General features: G+C 54.3%; 1 protein-coding gene across 1 annotated transcript in view; it reads right to left on the minus strand.

Annotated features, from left to right (window-relative positions):
- Positions 1 to 17,971, minus strand: part of SZT2 (SZT2 subunit of KICSTOR complex) — a 66,752-nt gene that overhangs the window by 995 nt on the left and 47,786 nt on the right. The window contains exons 41-70 of the mRNA XM_028160220.2: positions 17,438 to 17,537; positions 16,594 to 16,723; positions 14,411 to 14,563; positions 14,225 to 14,327; positions 14,030 to 14,135; positions 13,832 to 13,943; positions 13,075 to 13,193; positions 12,803 to 12,967; positions 12,458 to 12,542; positions 12,141 to 12,305; positions 11,886 to 12,053; positions 11,391 to 11,524; positions 10,803 to 10,969; positions 10,589 to 10,686; positions 10,360 to 10,492; positions 10,110 to 10,240; positions 9,882 to 9,982; positions 9,632 to 9,808; positions 9,170 to 9,437; positions 8,989 to 9,068; positions 8,778 to 8,903; positions 8,456 to 8,655; positions 6,484 to 6,574; positions 6,166 to 6,246; positions 6,009 to 6,083; positions 2,532 to 2,745; positions 1,989 to 2,142; positions 1,720 to 1,842; positions 1,212 to 1,617; positions 979 to 1,095 (exon numbers count right to left, since the gene is read on the minus strand). Of these exons, the coding sequence (XP_028016021.2) occupies positions 979 to 1,095; positions 1,212 to 1,617; positions 1,720 to 1,842; positions 1,989 to 2,142; positions 2,532 to 2,745; positions 6,009 to 6,083; positions 6,166 to 6,246; positions 6,484 to 6,574; positions 8,456 to 8,655; positions 8,778 to 8,903; positions 8,989 to 9,068; positions 9,170 to 9,437; positions 9,632 to 9,808; positions 9,882 to 9,982; positions 10,110 to 10,240; positions 10,360 to 10,492; positions 10,589 to 10,686; positions 10,803 to 10,969; positions 11,391 to 11,524; positions 11,886 to 12,053; positions 12,141 to 12,305; positions 12,458 to 12,542; positions 12,803 to 12,967; positions 13,075 to 13,193; positions 13,832 to 13,943; positions 14,030 to 14,135; positions 14,225 to 14,327; positions 14,411 to 14,563; positions 16,594 to 16,723; positions 17,438 to 17,537 (4,282 nt within the window). The remainder of the gene's footprint in view (positions 1 to 978; positions 1,096 to 1,211; positions 1,618 to 1,719; positions 1,843 to 1,988; positions 2,143 to 2,531; positions 2,746 to 6,008; positions 6,084 to 6,165; positions 6,247 to 6,483; positions 6,575 to 8,455; positions 8,656 to 8,777; positions 8,904 to 8,988; positions 9,069 to 9,169; positions 9,438 to 9,631; positions 9,809 to 9,881; positions 9,983 to 10,109; positions 10,241 to 10,359; positions 10,493 to 10,588; positions 10,687 to 10,802; positions 10,970 to 11,390; positions 11,525 to 11,885; positions 12,054 to 12,140; positions 12,306 to 12,457; positions 12,543 to 12,802; positions 12,968 to 13,074; positions 13,194 to 13,831; positions 13,944 to 14,029; positions 14,136 to 14,224; positions 14,328 to 14,410; positions 14,564 to 16,593; positions 16,724 to 17,437; positions 17,538 to 17,971) is intronic.

A 17,971-nucleotide genomic window follows, 5' to 3' on the forward strand; every position in this document is an offset into this window, starting at 1 on the left:
AGCAGCAGACAAAAGGAGATGGGGAGTGAGGTCTGTCTCACCTGAGAAGCACAGACCCTCCTGAGGGCCTGGAAGGGGGCGGGACTAGTCTGCTTCCACCGGCACTCACTCCACAGTCACCTAGAACCTCCTCTTCAAACGGAGTCTGTCCTCGCCCTCACTGGCCCCTGGTCAGCCTGACTAGCCTCCTCATAGTGAAGGGGAGGGGGCCTGACTGGGAGGTTCCTGAAGTCATCTATCTGGAGGCCCTGCACAGAGCTGGCACCGCAGCCCAACAACCAAGGGGAGTTCTCTGCCCTCGACAGCCCCCTCCCTGCCTCCTGTGCTAGCCCAGGTTTTAGATCTCTGACCTCCCTGGACCGTCCCCTCCCGTCTGTCTGTTCCTGGGCAATCTCTTCCACTCCCAGGGATGCAGGGACCCCCTGTCCATACAGATGCTGCCCAGATCTCCTGAGTGCCAATCCCCGATGTCCCTTCAGAACACCTTGAAACTAATCTTCCCCACAGGTACCAGGCTGCAGGACCTATCACCACGAACCAACTCCTACTTTTTCTTGTGAAGTCTTAAGTGTCCTTTCCTGGACCATTGCTCTCACTGGCTCATCGCTAACCTTTTACTCCCCCCCCCTCTCCCCCCCCGCCCCCAGTGTGTGCCAATCACCACAGCTCTTCTCTCTACCTGTCCTTCCTGGCAGTGCTTTCAACTTCAGTGCACAGTTACCTGGGATCTGGCTGAAAGGCAGAGTCTCAGTTGGGTCTGAAATGGGGCCCAAGTGCATTTCGGCAAGCTCCCAGGTGGTGCTGGTGCTGCTGGTGTGAGGGCCACACTTTGGGGGGAATAAGAAGGCTTAAAGCCTAAGAGGTCCTTTCTGGGACTGCAGCCTCCAAGACCAACCACCGATGAGGTTCCAGAACTTGGCCCTCAGGATCTCTAGCCAAGGAAGGTTTGTGTTTTTGAGGCAGGTCAAGGAGACTTACCAGGTACTGAGTTCCCAAGTCTGGGCTCTGGAAGTGGCGGCAGCTCTGGGGAAAGCGGCTCAGGAGAACCTTGATCAGACTCTGGTACCAGGAGACCGTCATGGACAGGAAGCAGTCCTGGGGAGGTCCACAGCCTGGACCTACTGTCCCAGAGCCACCCTGCACCCTCCACCCTGGCTGCCCATGGAATCCTAACATCCATCCCACCCTCTCTGGAACCCACAGTTCCTTACCAGCTGGGGGTCAATGTCTGCAATGGATTTGGCATGGACCGCCTCCAGGAGCTCCTCCAGCTCAGCCAGGGCCAAGCGTCCCCCTAGCCGCAGCCGATCAGGCCCTGGTGGCTCCAGCAAGAAGAGGCGCTTCCAGAGGGTATCCCTGCGGCAGTGCCCTCCAGCTAGCCGTACCAGCTGAGCCAGCCGCGCCCGTGCCACGCCCACCTCTGCAGCCAGCGGGGGGAACAGAGGAGCTGGGCCAGGCACCAGACCAACCCCAGAGGCCTCCCTAGGGCTACCAGCGGAGCTCCCAGGAGCCTCTGGCTCAGGGGGAAGTCTGGGTGGCTTCCGGAACCTGCGCAAGTCAGCAGTTAGTCTGGGAAAGAGCTCTCGTTGGCTGGTGAGCACCACGAAGAACTGCAGCCTAGAAAGGGGAGGGGGCAAGAGTGGTGGTTACAGCAGGAAACAGGGCAAGGGCAGGGGGCAGGCTGGACAATGGGCACATTCAAGGTGGGCATCTGCTGACCGCAGAACATGCCGTTCAGCCTCTCCTTGCTCCTCAAAGGGTGCAGCACAGTGACAGACAAGCAGAGACACATCAAAGTCATCCTGGTGACGAAGTCCCTCAGAGTCCAGGTAGGAGCCGGAGCTGTGTGGTGGGGATGAGATGTCAGCCTGAGGTCCTAATGAAGTCAACCTCGCCCCTTCTGCCCAAGAAATCACAGGTCTCCCAACTGTAAGGATGGTCCTACCGCAGCTCCACCAGAGAACATGCTGGTGTCCCGTCCTCCATACCTGTGCCATGCCGACACCAGGGCGTACTCATTATGTTCTGGGCCGCCTGGCCGAGCCATTCGCAATGGCTTCATGTGGTAGGAGCTGGCATGGTCAGCCACGTAGTTGTACAGCTGGTGGGCAGCAATGAGCGGTGTGGGAAGCTCCAGGGTCCCTAAGGGGCAAGTTACAGGAGACAGTGAGCCTGGGATAGACACACTGATCTGATGGGCTGGGGGATTAGGAGGTCCTAAGGCTCTGATTGACAAGCAGACTGGCCCTGCTTTTCTGGAGAGCTCCTAAGGTCCTGTAGAACATCGAGATGGGACACAGTGGCTCAGGACAGGCAGGGCAGGGTATACAACACAGGATCTAAACTTTGATATGAAACAGACTATGAAGAAGTTAAGGCAGAGACGTGGGGGCAGGGTCCAAGTGATATGAGGCAATTAACAACATGGGATAGAAAGACAAAGTCTGGTCCTAGGAAGTGGTCCCATCGGCCCACACCTTGTGGCCTGTTCTTTCTCAGTTTCACTGGCTTGCCCTTGGGCACCAACCAACCTTGGTAAATGTGATTGCGACCAAAGTGGGGCCCATCAGGGTGGTGGGCCAGGAAGTGTCTCAGGAAGGTGGTGAGGTGGTAGCCGTGCCGCAGCACCAGGTGGGTGCCCACCACATGCTGGTGCACGAGGCGCAGGTGGAAGTCATAGCTGAATGAGTGCACATGCATCAGGTCCCGCACCTTGTCGCACTCCTCGGTGAACAGCATGGACAGCTGGGGAGGCACAGGGGCTGCATTAGGAAATGGTAGCACAGGCTTCCCAGCACATTCCCATTTCCTCCTTTTGCATAGGAGAAGACAGCTTAGGACTCACCCTATTGCCCGAACAGTTCAGGGACACTCTCCTCATTATATTCTCTTTTACACTATACTAGAGGCCTGGCACATGAAATTCATGCACTGGACGGGGGGGGGGGGGTGTCCCTCAGCCCAGCCTGCACCCTCTCCAATCTAGGACCCCTCAGGGGATGTCCGACTGCCGGTTTAGTCCCGTGGCATCGGGCCTAAACCGGCAGTCGGACATCCCTCTCACAATCCAGGACTGCTGGCTCCTAACCACTCACCTGCCTGGCTGGCTGGCTGACTGCCCCTAACCACTCTGCCTGCCAGCCTGATAGCCTCCTAACCGCTCCCCTGCCAGCCTGATTGACACCTAACCGCTCCCCTGCTGGCCTGATTGACACCTAACTGCTCCCTTGCCGGCCTGATCACCCCAAACTGCCCTCTCCTGCAGGCCTGGTTGCCCCCAACTGCCCTCCCCTGCAGGCCTGGTCGCCCCCAACTGCCCTCCTCTGCCGTCCATCTTGTGACGATTGGGGGTGGCCATCTTGTGATGTGAGGGTGTGAGGGTCAATTTGCATATTACCACTTTATATATAGGACTAGAGGCCCGGTGCATGAAAATTCATGCACTGGAGGGGGGGTCACTCAGCCCAGCCTGCCCCCTCTCACAGTCTGGGAGCCCTCAGGGGTGGGAGGTGACCCAAAAATCAGGGGAAGGCAATGCCTCCATCACACCTCTGCTGCTGCCACTGCAAGCCTCGGCTGGCCCTGGTTACCTGAGCCTCAGGTGGCCCTGGGCAGCTGGGCAGCTGCCATCCGAGGCTTGCCTGCACCTCGGGCTGGCCCTGGGCAGCTGGGGGCTAAGGGGACTGGGGGACTCTGGAGGCAGGCGCATGGAGTGACCAGACCCACCTGGGCGTGGGCCCGGACTTGCCGCATGCCTGCCGCCCCAGTGGGGCTGAGGGGACTGGGTGCCGCCACCTTGTGGCTGTGGGTGCTGCCATCTTTGAGGGCGTGGCAGCCAATTAGCATATTCCCTTATTGGCTGTGGGTGCTGCCAGCTTTGTGAGAGCATGATAGTCAATTAGCATATTCCCTCTTTATTAGATAGGATTGTAACCCTGTTTACATGAAACTGACCCTTTTGAGAGATGGGACTTTTTATTCTGAAGCCCAGAGTCTGCTAAAGTCTGGCACAGATTCACTGATGCAACAAATACTTGCTGAGTGCCTATCTGGTACCATTCTAGGTGCTGGGGATACACTGGGCAACAAACCCAAGCCCTCAAGAAGCTTACATTTGAGTGGTGGGAGATAATGCAATAAACATTAGACAGAGAAAATGAGTGCACAGTAGGTTAGAAGATGGTGTTGTGGAAAATCAAGAAGTAAAGCAGTTGCCATTTTAAATAAGGCGGTCAGGGTAGGCCAGGTGTGTAATTATTTACTATTAGAAAGTTTTTGCTGTCCCCTTCTCATCTCTCCAGCTTTACTTTCCCATCAAAATACTCATTCTTCCCAAGTACATCACATTCTCTCTACTTTTGTACCTACTGCTGCTCTCTGCCTGGATGCTGCCCTCCCTGACCCTCAAGCCTGGCTAACTTCTCTTCGATAAAGCTTCGTCTTGGACATCCTGCCAAGCTAGGCCAGGGTGGGCCTCCTCTAATTGATCTGTGAATGAGCGAATGAAGGGTGGCAGAGACTGAGCTGATCTTCTCCTGGTGGAAATCACCATTCGTTAAAGTGCTAACGATTGGATGGATGGTGCCGGAATGGCAGAATCTACATGAGCACTTCCTTGGGGGCCCTGGGCATAGGAGTTAATAGGAAAGGAAAAATGACTGTGGAAGAAGCAATAGCCTAGGAGCAGAGTAGCTGCACCATGCTGGGTAAGTCACATTGTCTGTTTCAGTTTCCTATCTACCATGGAGATGAAGTAAAGGTCTCCCTAAAGTTAGAGGTAGTGTGAACAACTTCCATAGCCAGGGAGGAGCCTCAGAGTCAGTACTGCCCCCAACTAGCTCTGTGCCCTGGGGCAAGTTAATGAACCTCCATCAGCCTGTTTCCTGATCTGTACCAGAGAAATAAAACTCCTCTTCACTGTAGTATATATACTGAGCACTTAATAAACAATAAAAATAATAAAGCAATTTAGAAACCAAGTAGGGTTAGCGATTAGATATATAGAGGCAGAGAGCCAAGCTGGATAGAGATCAGGGAGCAGGGAAGCCAGGACTTCAGAAAGTTTGAGAGTAATGGAGGGTGGGGGGCAGGGAGGGGTCCTTCCCGTCAATACAACAGCCCAGTGTGAAAGTCCCTGCGGCCCACAGCTCCCTTCTGGGCACTCAGGCTCCAGGAGGTTCCTGCAGTCACCAAGCTTTCCTGGATCACATTATCCTGTGATGACTGGACTAGGTATTCACAGCAAGTCAAAGGCAACCATCTATGGGCTGATAGGAGCTATGCAGACAGGAGAGGAACCTGTGTTGTCTGTGCTGGAAGGCGACAGACCAGGCCCAGGCAGATCCTGATCTCTCGGAAACCAAATGGGAGGCACGAGGAAGGCCTGGGCCTTCGCATGACATGGGGCAACCTGATGAAGCTGAATCACGGAAGTACAGAGGGCTTCAGGTCCCTGACCTCACTCGAACCTCCCACTCACCTGAGCACTCCTGTTGCTTGTTGCTCATGGGGTGCAGAGGCCCTGCCTTGAGGCAGACAGACAGGCCTGAATAGTAACTGGCGGGTATGCTGTGTGGGTGGGAACTCTAGCCCACATTCTAAGTGTTAGTGACTCTACGCGATGCAAAGGCTATTGCCAGCTCTAGATTAGGCCAGGACTGCCCATGGCACCAACCTACCCATGTGTCAGATTAGCCACTATGCTCAAATGTCTGCACTAACCATCTATGGTTATGGATTGACAGTGCCAGGCTGTCAGTGCCCAGTGACCACGGCTAGATCAGCCACTGTGCTGGAATGCCTTCTGCCCTCTTGTTACAGCTGAATACAACTCTGGACCACCTGCAGAGTGACACTGGTCGATGGTCCAGTCACCAGAAGGACCACTGACCTAGCCAGTGCACAGCACCAGATCACCCCTCAGCCAGACTGCTCATGCATTATTCTTATTGGCCACAGCATACCATGGACTATACCTGAGACACCATATTCCCACCCTCACCACATACCTGAGAATTGACGGCTTGCCCCATGGGGATTCGGGAACACTCTAGGGCAAACTGTTTGACACAGAAGTAACAGCCCTAGAGAGAGGGTGAAGGTGAGGTCAGGAGGGTAAGAGACAGGTGAGTCTGGCTCTCCTCACTCAGTGCTCCCCCTGCTCACCTGGAAAGCCAGCTCCATGAGGATGATGCCTCCGGGCAGTGCCCGCTGTAGGTGGTAGGTGGTGACCGGAGAGCCAGTGCTCTGAAGAAAGAAAAAAAGATGGCTTCAGGGGCAAGAGTGGAGGTTCCCCGGCCGCAGATCAGCAGGGAAAGAGTCTCTGGGGCGGGTGACTTTAGTGGTGTCGGGCTGGGATCAACAACCTGTCATCACCCAGGGTCACTGACCTCTGGCCTTGGGAAAATAATTCAGGCTTAGTGACACTGGTGTCTGGGGCATCACTGATTTCACTATCAGGGGAGGTACGTGACGACACGTTACCTTGGGGCTCCCATCAGTCTTGCTTTTGGAGCAGGAGAAGGAACTCCGACCCTCTGTTCCAAGGATGGCCATGGCCCGCGGCCGGCTGGTGCTGCAGGAAAGGAAGAGGGACAAGATGCAGCCAGCCAGTGGGGTGAAGGATGACAGCTATCTGACTCAATCCATTTTACGTGGAATTGTCTGTAGGAGAGGAGACAGCCCAGAGAGCTCAGGGCACCACGGTGAGGAAGTGGCAAGGCTCCCTCAGTAACGGCTGCTTTAAGGGGAAGTGAGCAGTGCTCAGTGCAGAGATGGATGCCAGGCCTTTCTCTACCAGTGAGAGGATGAGGGTAGGGCCAGAGAGGCTTGTGAGAATGTGGGGAGACACCCATGAGGGCATGGAGATCTGTTTCCTGGGGGCCGCAGGGGAGGCGGGAGGGGGCAGGCAGGGGAGGCGGGAGGGGGCAGGGGGCTGTATGTCTAAGATTTCATTAGGAAAATTCAAGGAGATGCTTGATGCCCTCGTTAGGAACGTTCCTCTGAGAGGGAAAAGCAGTTCTCTCTTGACTGGGGAATGTACTCCCAGCATTCCACAGGCCCACTGTTCTTCATTTCTCAACTCAGAAGTAAGGGGAGAAGAGAAGCAGAGACAGGACTGTGAACAAGGACGAAACAGAAAGGGCCAGGGGGACCCAATTATTATACTTACGAGGTACAAACCACCAGAACTCTTGCCAGGGGTGGGGAGGGGTGCCTAAGCTCCTGGTGAAAAGAAATGTCCCATTTCATCCTTAAGAAAATAGGGACAAGACCAGCTAGTAACTGGTGATACTTTTAAGTCTGGTGACAAAGAAAGGCCTGACTACATTTTGCTCTAGAAACGTATTTGTTAAGCTGGTGTATCTTTTGTTTTAAAAAGGAATTTAGATTTTTGATAAATTAATAGAAAGTAAGCAAACAAGTCTCTCAGAGAGCTCCTACAGCTGGGACCTGGCCAAGGGCAGCAAGCTGAGCAGCTACTCCTCCGGCTGTCACTGAGCAATGAGGGGCGGGGTCCCGGCGGCACAGGCCTGTCCCCTCTTCCTAAGGCCTGGAAAAGAGGGGCAGCCTGGGAGGTAGAGAGCTGGTTACAAACACTAAGGAGTTGGAACTGGCTTTCTGGTCCATGGTGGGATCTTGATTAAGGATACAATTATATTTATTAACTTGAAAGTGCATCAAACTTGAAGTAAGAGGAGGGAGAAAATAAACTCACAAATCCAGAGACATGAAAGTAACATGAACAGATACTTTCCCATCAGCCACTGGGAAGGGGTGGGAACACAGAATCTGGAGGCTCAGATGTTGAGAAGAGCACAGAGCAGGGCCACAGAGATTCGAGACAGAGGAAGAGGTGGTTGTGAACTTGTCACTGAGCTCAGGGGAGAAGGAAGGCGGTGACAGAGGAGCTGCCGACTTTCTAAGACTCCAGTAGCCAGTGAATGAACATGACCAAGAACAGGCCAGAGTGCAGTGGTGCAAGCAGGCCCAGTGCAGGGGTTCTTGGTGAGAAAAACAGCTACCCTTGGTGAGTAAGGGACTTCTTGGGTCACGAACCATGTAAAATCTCAGGAGAGGACAGTGGGGTGATCAGGACAGCAATCATTAAGACCCAGGTCCAGAGGCTTAGGAACGTGTACCAGACCCATGTGCATGGCTGTACACCAGCATGTAAGCACATGAGATGTACCTGGGCACAAGCTCTGTGAGAATGTACACAGTTCTGTGAGGCTTAAGGACGTGAGTGAGGGCTGCATGGAAGTGTCCAAGGTCCTCGTGTGTGTGTGTGTGTGTGTGTGTGTGTGTGTGCTGGCCTAGTGGGGTGAACATGCATAAGGCCTGAATTGTCCTTGCGGGACCTACGTGAAGACAGGAAGGGCAGGTGGAGCCTCACCTGCAGTGGAGGAGGGGAGGGGAGGAAGCGGAGGACGAGGGAAGGAAGAGATGGGCTCACCTTCGGGCAGGTGAGGGGGGCCGCAGCGGCACCAGCGCAAAGCCCATGCTCTGCAGATACTGCACGTACTGCTGCAGGAAGGCCAGGCTCAGCTCCTTCAGCCAAGGTTCCTCACGAGCACCCGGCGGGGACACATCCAGGGCCTCACAGCTTGTGGGAGCCTCTCGGCTCCCAGACCCTGACTCAGGGCGATGGCGCCGCTGTGGGAGTGGGAATGAAGGAAGGCTCTACCCACTGTCGACCACCAGGGAGTGGAGGAATGGAGGTCGCTGTGGGGTAAAGGGAGATCCCAGGGGAGAAATCCAGGAGTCTTGAGCCTCACCTGCCCCTCGGGGGGCCCACAGGTCTCCGGTGGCCCATGCAGCCAGGCAGCCGGGTCGAAGAGCAGGGCTGTTGCACAGTAATGCACCAGGCGGGATGACTGCTTCAGGGTCTCCAGCTCCCCGGCCTGAGGAAATGGGGCAGTGAACACTGGAGTGGTGGCCAGGGAAGGGTCACAGATGCGCCTGGAGGATGGGGGTCGGGCCACTCACACTGATGGGCATGCTGGCGGGGGTGGAGCGCTGCTGCCAGGTTACAAACAGGTTCTCCATCTTCATCTGCCGCTCCAGCTCTGGGGGTGGAAGCATCAGTAGTGGCCGCCAGGACCTGCTGCCCCTCTCCCTCCCAGACCCCACAGTCTGTCCCTGCCCACTGTCCACCCAGTGCCCTCACCTCTGCGCTCTGTCATCTTGATCTCCAGGAACTGTTGTCCATGGTAGGTGACAGGATCGGGGGGTCTGGGCACAGGGCCAAGTGAGGAGCTGGGGCGGGTAGCTGTGATATCCCTCAGGGCCTCATCGAAGGGGAATGTGTCCAGGGGCAGGGGGCCCCCAACCCGAGAGGACCCACTCAGCCGGCCTTGCTCACGGCTCAGAGGGGGGCTTGCACTCCGGATGAGGGTCTCTGCTTCCACGGTCGGCAGTAGGAATGGGTTTGGCTCCTGAGAAAGATGGAGCCTCACAATGGGTGCATGGCTTTTGTCCTCAGACCTTCTCTCCTGCCCTGGCCTCCTCTCTGTCTCTCCTTCCCCACCACCTCTACTTTCAGTCTGTCCCCTTCCCCTGCTTCCGAGCCAGTACTTCCTTAAAACCCTTAGAGGCCAGAACTAGAGGAGGGAGCCGGAGCAGCAGGCACCTTTTCATCCCGCACTGGGAAGTCCAGCTGGCCGTAATGATGGAAGAGGCCAAGCTTCTGGCTGAGGAGGCAGAAGATGAGGTGGGCACGAGCGTTCTGCCACTGCACGAGGCGAACCAGTGCTCGGCCCAATGCTGCCCCGAGGTCTGGAGCCCAGTTGTAAGTCAGCAGCTGCAGCTGGAAGTCAGGGGTCAGGGTCAGTGAGATCACAGAACCTCTTCCCACACCCAGCCCCTTACCCCACATCTACCTTCTTATCCACGACCTCCAGCAGCAAGAACCTCTGCCGGGGAGCATTTCGTCCGGAGCTCCCGTCACTTCCAGGCTCGAAGCGCTGCAAGGCTTTGGGAGCTACAGGGTTGGGGAGGGTCATAATGGGGTCCTGGAGGCAGGTCCCCTCAATCCCATCCTGTCCCCCGCAAGGTCAGAGTCTACCTTCTGTCACTGCAAACCCAGCTCCCCTAGGCCATGCCCTCACCCTGCTGGGTTGGTCTCCTCCACTGCGAGAAGTTCCTTCCCAGAAGCAGCAGATGCCGCTCAGCTGTAGGGCGGGGTGTTGGGCCCAGTTGTCCAAGGGAACAAGGAGTGAAGATGTCTGGCTCTGAACTCCTATTGGGAGGGAGGGATGCTCAGAAGGCAGACCATCCATGGTCTCATCTCCGGCCATCACTTCCTGAGCCTAGGCCCCCAGCTCTCCTAGCTCAGCCCCTATGAGACCCCAAACTCACAAATGCTGCTCAAAGATGCGGACACTGGTGTCTCCAGCCATTGAGGTGACCAGAGCGGTGAACTCAGACAAGATGGACGAAAGGAGGAACCGGGACACCATGTGGGTGGAGCTCCTGGACACTGAGGTGCAACCTGGATCCGGGGCAAAGGAGTCCTGGTTGGGGTGTGTGTGTGGGGATTAGGGGGGTACGGGGTAGGCTGAGGAGGGGAGGGGGGCTGGGGTCTCACCAGTCTGAACCATGAGCTCCATCCAGCGCTGAGTAACCCGAGCGAACACAGGCTGCAGGGTCCCCACCTCGCCCTCCTCCAGCTGTGTGGTCCGGCGTCTGAAGACACAGCAGGAGTAAGAACCGCACACTGATACTGGATATGTGCTTACATAAATCCATTATCAACTATGATTTCACACCACACCCTCCCCTGACACGTCACACATACACACCTTTGTCTCTGGGCTCCAGAATCCGGGCCCGATGCCCGCTCAGTTCCACCTGGAGTCCGAACATTTTCAGTTTTGTGACGCCTCCGGCCCCGAGTGTCTTCTGGCCGATCCAGGACAATGTCATCAGTTGTTTTGGGAGAACCCAAGTCCCCAGATTCTGTTTTATTCTGGAGGCAATGCAGTGAATGAGGAGGGCTATTGGGAAGGGAACAGGGTAGAGGATGGAAGGGTAACAAGAGCCTGGAGGATTTGGAGGCTCAGGCTCGGGCCCTGGTTTCACTGCAGGCTGACTAAGCAACCTTGGGCAAGCTACTCAACTTTCCAGCCCAGCTGTCACTGGTCAAAGCCCTCTTACCCTGCAGGTGGTGAGGATAGGGTAAGAAAAGTGGACGTGAGGGCCCTTAATAAGCTGAAGCTCTCTCTCTGTCAGTGAGAACTTGCTACATTCTGTAAGCTCCTACCCAAAGGACAGAGTAGTTTTCTATAACCAGAGACGTGAGGCAAGGCCTGCAGGGGAGTGCAGGTGGAGCTAGGAGACAGGCGAGAAGTAGATGCCAACTTCATCACTTCCTCCCATTCCCCCCTTACCAGCATATCCCAGAAGCTACGCCGGCCAGCTTTGCTGGGGGGAGTCACAGGCTCCCCAGGGGCAGGCCCAGGGGGAAAGGTGCTAGCTCGACCTGCAGGGCTCTTGGTTTCCAAGGACCCACTTCTGAGACTTCCTGTGGACACCAGACAATACAAATTTTGTCACTGACCATCAATCCCCATTCCAGACAACCTAGCCCCAAGGTGTGACAGCGACTTGACACCTTCTCTGTGGGTTAGTGAATGACAGCATATGCAATTGAGCGTGGCTGCAGATTTGGTGTGAAGTGAGTTGCTGATATTTCCCACTCTAAGCGGGTGACCCTAAGCCTGGGCACATTTCTGCCAGGGACTTGCTGACACAGGGAAGGTAAGGGACAATTAAGAATGAGTATTTCAGATGGGGCCTCTGTGACGTCTTCCAGAATCCCACCTTTGCACCCTCACCTGAAACACCATCTTGCCTGGACCTGTGAAGCTCTCGCCCTCACATACCTGGGGACGTGTCCTCTGTGCATAGGGAGGCGGGCAGCAGCTGCAGCTCCATGACAGCATCAGCCAAGGCCTGACGAGCTGCTCCTCGGAGCTTCTCTTCCAGTTGCACGATACTGATATTCCCTTTTTCCCACACATCTAGTCGAAGCCGTGGGGCTCCACTGTGAGCTGGAGGAAAGAATGAGGGTCACGTAAGGGTGCCCCTAATTCCTACAGCATTAACTGAACACCCCTCCTCTGACCAAGATGCCCCACCTGAAGAACTGTCCGGCAGTACTGGGCAGCGAGTGACCATGGTCAGCTGCTCAAATTCCTCCTCTTGCAGTAGATCTGGGGGCCCCGGAGAAGAGGGGGGCCATGATGCCAGTGAGATGGGGGCCCCTCCCTCATCCACAAAGGATAGAGTGATGCAGGCAACTCCTAGGTAGAAATCCACAGGAAAACTCAGGTCTGGGACTTCCAGATCCCCTTTCCTCACCTCCCCAAACCCCACTTGGCTGCAAGGCTGGGAAAGGCCCTCTCAGCCACCACAGGAAAGGCTTTCCCACACCTGGTAGTGCCATGCCCTGTACCTTTGCCACCAGTGCCCTGTCCACCAGGCTTGTTATACAAGTAAATGTCCAAGTCGGGGAGGCTGCCCTGTGGTGGGAGTGGATGCTGGAGAAAGAACAGCCAGAGAACAAAGACTAGGCAAATGGACAAAAGCCATCAGGGAATGGGTGTCCACAGTGGGGAATGGGAAGCACAGGAAGACACAGGTAGATAATAAAGGTGTTTGTGGAGGAAGGGGGGGTACACAGGTCCATGGGCCAAGGTACAATGGGGCAACAGTATAAAAGTTATACAGTAAGGGTGTGTGTGTGCATGGGGGGTACTTGGGCGCATGTGGGTGTTGAATGAGATGGGCGAAACCTCACCTGGAAGTGGTTCCGGCCATTGCTGTCTGTGTACTTGGGAGAGTGCAGGAAGATAAGCAGGTTTTGCCGCAGGTACCAGGCCAAGGCCGGAAGCCAGGGCCTGCAGGAGGCGGGCAGGGCCAGATGCAACACCTCTGAGGGGAGACTTCCAGGGGGCTGGATAAACTGCAGAGAGTGGGAAGGGGAGTCAGAGCTGGATGAGGAGGTTCGGGCCGAGACTGTCCTGCATTTGCGGCTGCCATGGAGGATGTTGGAGTCTGGGGGGAGCTGACCTCTACATCAGCTGGTGTCAGCTTGCAGTTCCGAACAAGCATGACTGTGATGACGTCCAGAGTGGCCTCATCCAGGCGCCGACGCAGAACCCGCACTAGCTCATCTGTGATCTCGGGACCTTGATATAGCCGTGGTGGGAAGGTGGAGACCCTGTGGAGGATCCAGCTACCCCAAACCAGCCCTTAACCCCAGACTCAAACATTCTCCCAAACACCAGAGGCAGCCATCACTAGGTTTTAGTTCTGCCAAGCTACTCACTGTGTGACTGTGGACAAGTGAGTTTTACCTCTCAAAGCCTCAGTGCCCTTAGCCATAAAATGGGAATAATAACAGTATCTACCCATATGTAACAATCTTAGCCCAAGACCTAGTACACACATTAACTGGGCCATAAACATTAGCTGGAAAATCCATTTGCCTAATAGACACCTCAGGCTCAACATATCTCAAATTGAACCAATCACCTTCACCGCCAACTCGCCCCTGGTATCCAGCCAGTGAGGCCACTATCTACCCATAGTTACCCAGGACAGATACCTGATGTCAACTTTAATGACCCCTCTTTCCCAAGCTGCATTTCAATCAGCTCTAGGTCTTGGCCGCTAATATCACAACAGTCTGTCCTTTCCCACCCAGCTCCTACTGGAGGGAAGCCCAGAGCATAGCATGAGCTGGAGTAGGAAGGCTCCAAGAGAAGTCCCAGAGAATTCTGGAACCTCACCTGGCCACTTCCTACCCTCTCCCTGCAGTCCTTACCAGCCTGCCCTACACCATGCACCAGCAACTGGATATGCCTGTCCACTTGGCCCACAGGACGAGCAGCATCCGCACTGCGGCTGGAAGCCAAGTCGAGGGGAGAACGAGGACCCTGTAGGAAAACTCTGGTCAGGGCCCGGGTTCAGAGAGCCAAGTCTGACGGAGAGCAGGGCCTCGGGGAGTGAAGGTGATACATGCCGAGGCTTCCTCAGAGTAGATGGGCTCCTGGCTTCGGGACAGAGCTAGGGAGGGGGGCGTAGCATCGCCTTCCGATGGCCGCTCACTGCAGGACGTCTCCAGGAGCCTGGGAGAGAGCGGCAAGGTCTTTGGACATACCTCCTCCTGCACCATCCAGGGACCACGCTTTACCCCATCTCTGCAGGGCTCACGTACCGAAGATAATACACAGCCTTGGTTGCTCGCTCCTGATAAACAAACATATTCTTCCGGTTCACCACGGAGAAGGCATTGAGCACAGAGCGCAGGGCCTGGATGGCTGTAGGAGTGATGGGGGCTCAGGGAACTCTCTTCTCCAGATCCCCCTACACACTCCACCTGCCCTCTCATGCCATCATGTACCACGAGAGACCCCCATGCTGGGCCCCATTTTGAGGCGTGAATGGACTCGAATCACGGTTCCCCACACAACGTCACAGGAGAAATGGCCAGGGACAAACTGCATTGTGGCTGCCAGGTATCCTCGGGGTGCACAGCTCTCATCAGCAGCATAATCTGATGGGGGGAACGGAGACGTGGATCAGAAATGGCACACAGCCCTCTGCCCTCACAGACTTCTCACCTGTGAACTGGTCCACTCATTCCCACTTCCCAGGCTCCTCAGCCTTATCTATTACCCTGCAGGGCAAAGATGGTCATTTTGGGTCATAAGGCAGGACCATGCTCTTAGGAAGACAGGTCATAGCACAAAGGTTTTCAGAACTATCTTAGGGAGATGTGGAAAAGGAGCCAAGAAGAGGTGTCAGGAGAGGCAAAGCATGAGAAAATCCTGAAGTTAATGCCACAACACCCTGACCCTGTCCCAATATACCTCATAATGCAATATGCACCCCATCTGTGTACTCATTGGGAGTTATGACAATAACCCCACTAAAACAAAAGCATAGTCTACCGATACACACCCACCCCAGAGTGGGGAAAGCTGTGTCCTGTGCTTTGGAGGATAGCTATCCCAAAGAACCCAAAGGGCGGTGTGACAGTGTGCAAAAGTCCATAGCCACAGTCCAATGCCTTGTCTGACCCTTTCCAGGTTGACGTGGAACCTTCCAGTAGCCCAAAGGTGGCAATTTGGTTTCCCAGAGAAGCTGCTGTCAGATGTGAGCAGTTACAGAAAACCCAGGAGGCTGCAGAGTCTGGAATGGAATGCTGGTTGCTAACGGTTTCAGCAAAACCACAGGGAGAGACTAAACTGAGGAAGGGCTCTGTCTGGCTTCTGCCTGGTCTTACATCTCAGGCTGCTGGAAGTCACTGTGAAGTAAAAGTGCTGGGCTGTCCTAGCTCATGCTCAATGTGCAGAAGATGCCGCCAAAACCCCAGGAAGCCCACTAATTACAGGAATTCTGCTTTGATGTGGAACGCGTCCCAGGATGTGCTGAGAGATGCACTCTCTGGAGCTGTCAGGAAGGTTCGTCTACAGACTTGCTGAGAATGTTAAAAATAAGGAGTGGTCTGATTTTACTTTTAAACCAGAAGGGAGAACTACAAAGAATGGCATTTCATCTCATGGCACACATAAACTAATTATTAAAATTCTGCAGCACACCAAAAAATATATTTTTTGCCGACCTGACCAAAAAGAAAAAAAAAAGGTATAGTTTTGACTCATTCACACTGGACAGCTATTGTGTTGGCTGTTGTCATTTTTCAATTTGACAATTTAAGGGAGAAGAGGTTAGTGCCCCTCTCTGAATAAATATCTTTTTGGTATTGCATTTTTAAAAAATTCTTGTGGCATACCAGTTGAAAAATCACTGCTCTGAGTTGGGGTGAGAGGTTATCAGGAATAAAAGAAGGAAGCAGAAGTGTGGAGACCTCCATTACCATCTCGAGTAGATTACCATGTTTCTTAACCACGACCAGAAATCCCCAAGGGGTCCTGTGCCTGCCTGTTTGGAGGGACAGCCAATCAGAAAGACCTCCTCCCGGGTCTCAGGCTCCACTCCGCTGGCCTTCTCTCACCTGTCAACTGGCCTACCTGTCCCCCACACCCACCCCTTGCCCAGTCCATGACCCTGCAGGAGAAAGACCGTCATTTTGGGAAACAAGACAGGACAGGCCCTTAGGAAGACAGGTGACAGCCAGTGCCCCTTCAATGACCCCTTTCTCTCCAGTATTCTTCAACCTTTCCCCCTCTCCTGGCTCTTTTGCTTTGGAACATAAATGTGCGCAAGTCTCTACCTTAGTTTAAAATTGCTGCCTTGACCTCCATTTCCGTTAGTTCCTGCCATATCTATTTCATCTCTCCCTTCACTACCAAGCCACTTGAAAGATCAGTTATTCTCTGCTCGACCTAACATCCTTTCACTTTCCAATTTCCCCTAGTTTGTATGCCTGTCTCTCCACTGAAAGTACTTCCACTGAAGTCTCTGATGAACTTGAAATAGCCAAGTCTAGTGATCCTTTTGTGTCCTCTCCTCCTCGCTCTCACTGTATTACTTGCCACCAATGAGCAAGCAATGGTGACTGCCCTCGGCTTCTCACCAGTCTTTGATAAAGGAAAGGAAGGCTCCCGGGTGGAACCTCACCATCGCTGGGCAGGGGTGCCCGCTGACGGGAGTGGAAGGGGGTCTCGCTGCGCCACAGATCTTCTTCACTCTCAGCCACCAGGAGAGAGTTGCACACGTGACTGTCATGAAGGTCCTGAAGAAGCAGCCGCTAGGAGAAGGAGCAAGGTATCAAGGAACTGAAATATTCCCTCATAAGCTGGTGGTGGTACTGAGAGGTGATCAAAGGCCAGAGAGAAAGCCCATTATCTCAGGGGTTAGGGGGTCAGAGGTCAAAAAGAGCATCAGTGATCACTGGCAGGTCAGAGATGGTATCTAAGCCACTGGGCTCACGGCTCTGAGCATTGGTCCCCAGTTAGGAATACTTGTCCCTACTTAACTTAGGTCTCAGCTTAAAAATCAGTTCTTCTAAGAAGCTTTCCTTGACATTTTAGAGGGTCAGATCCAGTTATATGCTCTCATAACGGTCTCTACTTTTCCTCTGTAGAAGTCTTCACAATTGTAATGAAAATAATTTGTGTGTTTTAGTTGTTCAATGTCTATCTCCCCCACTCAACACAAGCCCTAGAGAGTCAGGTGTTCCCTCCTGTTCACCGTTATATCCCCAATGCTAGCACAGTGCAATGAGTAGGAACATCTCATAGTCCCTGGAGGGGATGAGAGGAACCCACAGTACCGGGGATGGGTTAGGGAGGGTTCCCTAGTTTGTGGGGAGTTTGGGGAGGTGGGCATCCCAATAAATGAGGAGGTATCAAAGAAAACATCCAAGATGGATCAGCAGCCTCCGAAAGTCAGGGTCCTGGAAATTCCTTTCTCTTCGGGGCTGTGACCATGCCTGGAGAGCCCTGTCCCTGGTTGCCCTTACCTGGTTGACCTCCCTGCAGATCTCCCCAACTCGCCTCACCAAGAGCTGCTGCAGGTGGCGGCACTCGGTGCCTGGCCCCCCATCTTCCCGAATCAGGCTCCTAGGAAGGGGGGGTGGATCAGACACAGAATTGCAGTGGGGAGAAAATTGTGGGGAAGGGTCATGGGAGTTGGGCCAAGAGGAACCATGAAAAGGAAGTAGGTTGAACAAAGGAAAGTATACATGATGGGAAATGGGAAAGATGGAAATCTCAGTAGCTATTCTGGAAGCCTAGGCTCCATGCCTGCCTCACCAGGCTCCATATGGGTACCACACTGAGGCTTCTACCATGAGGCTCTCCTTTCATCACTGGCAGGTCAGAGATGGTAACTAAGTCACTGGGCTCAGGGTTCTGAGCATGGACCCCAGTTAGGAATACTTGTTCCTTGGGAAGTTAGGAACACTTTATCTGAATGATGGCCTTCCCTTCTCTCAACCCCACCTCTGTGATTAGAGCAGGATTTAACCAGAGGCCTAGGTATGAATCCTGGCTCT

Source organism: Eptesicus fuscus, chromosome 9, assembly GCF_027574615.1.
Source record: "Eptesicus fuscus isolate TK198812 chromosome 9, DD_ASM_mEF_20220401, whole genome shotgun sequence".
Classification (NCBI taxonomy): Eukaryota; Metazoa; Chordata; class Mammalia; order Chiroptera; family Vespertilionidae; genus Eptesicus; species Eptesicus fuscus.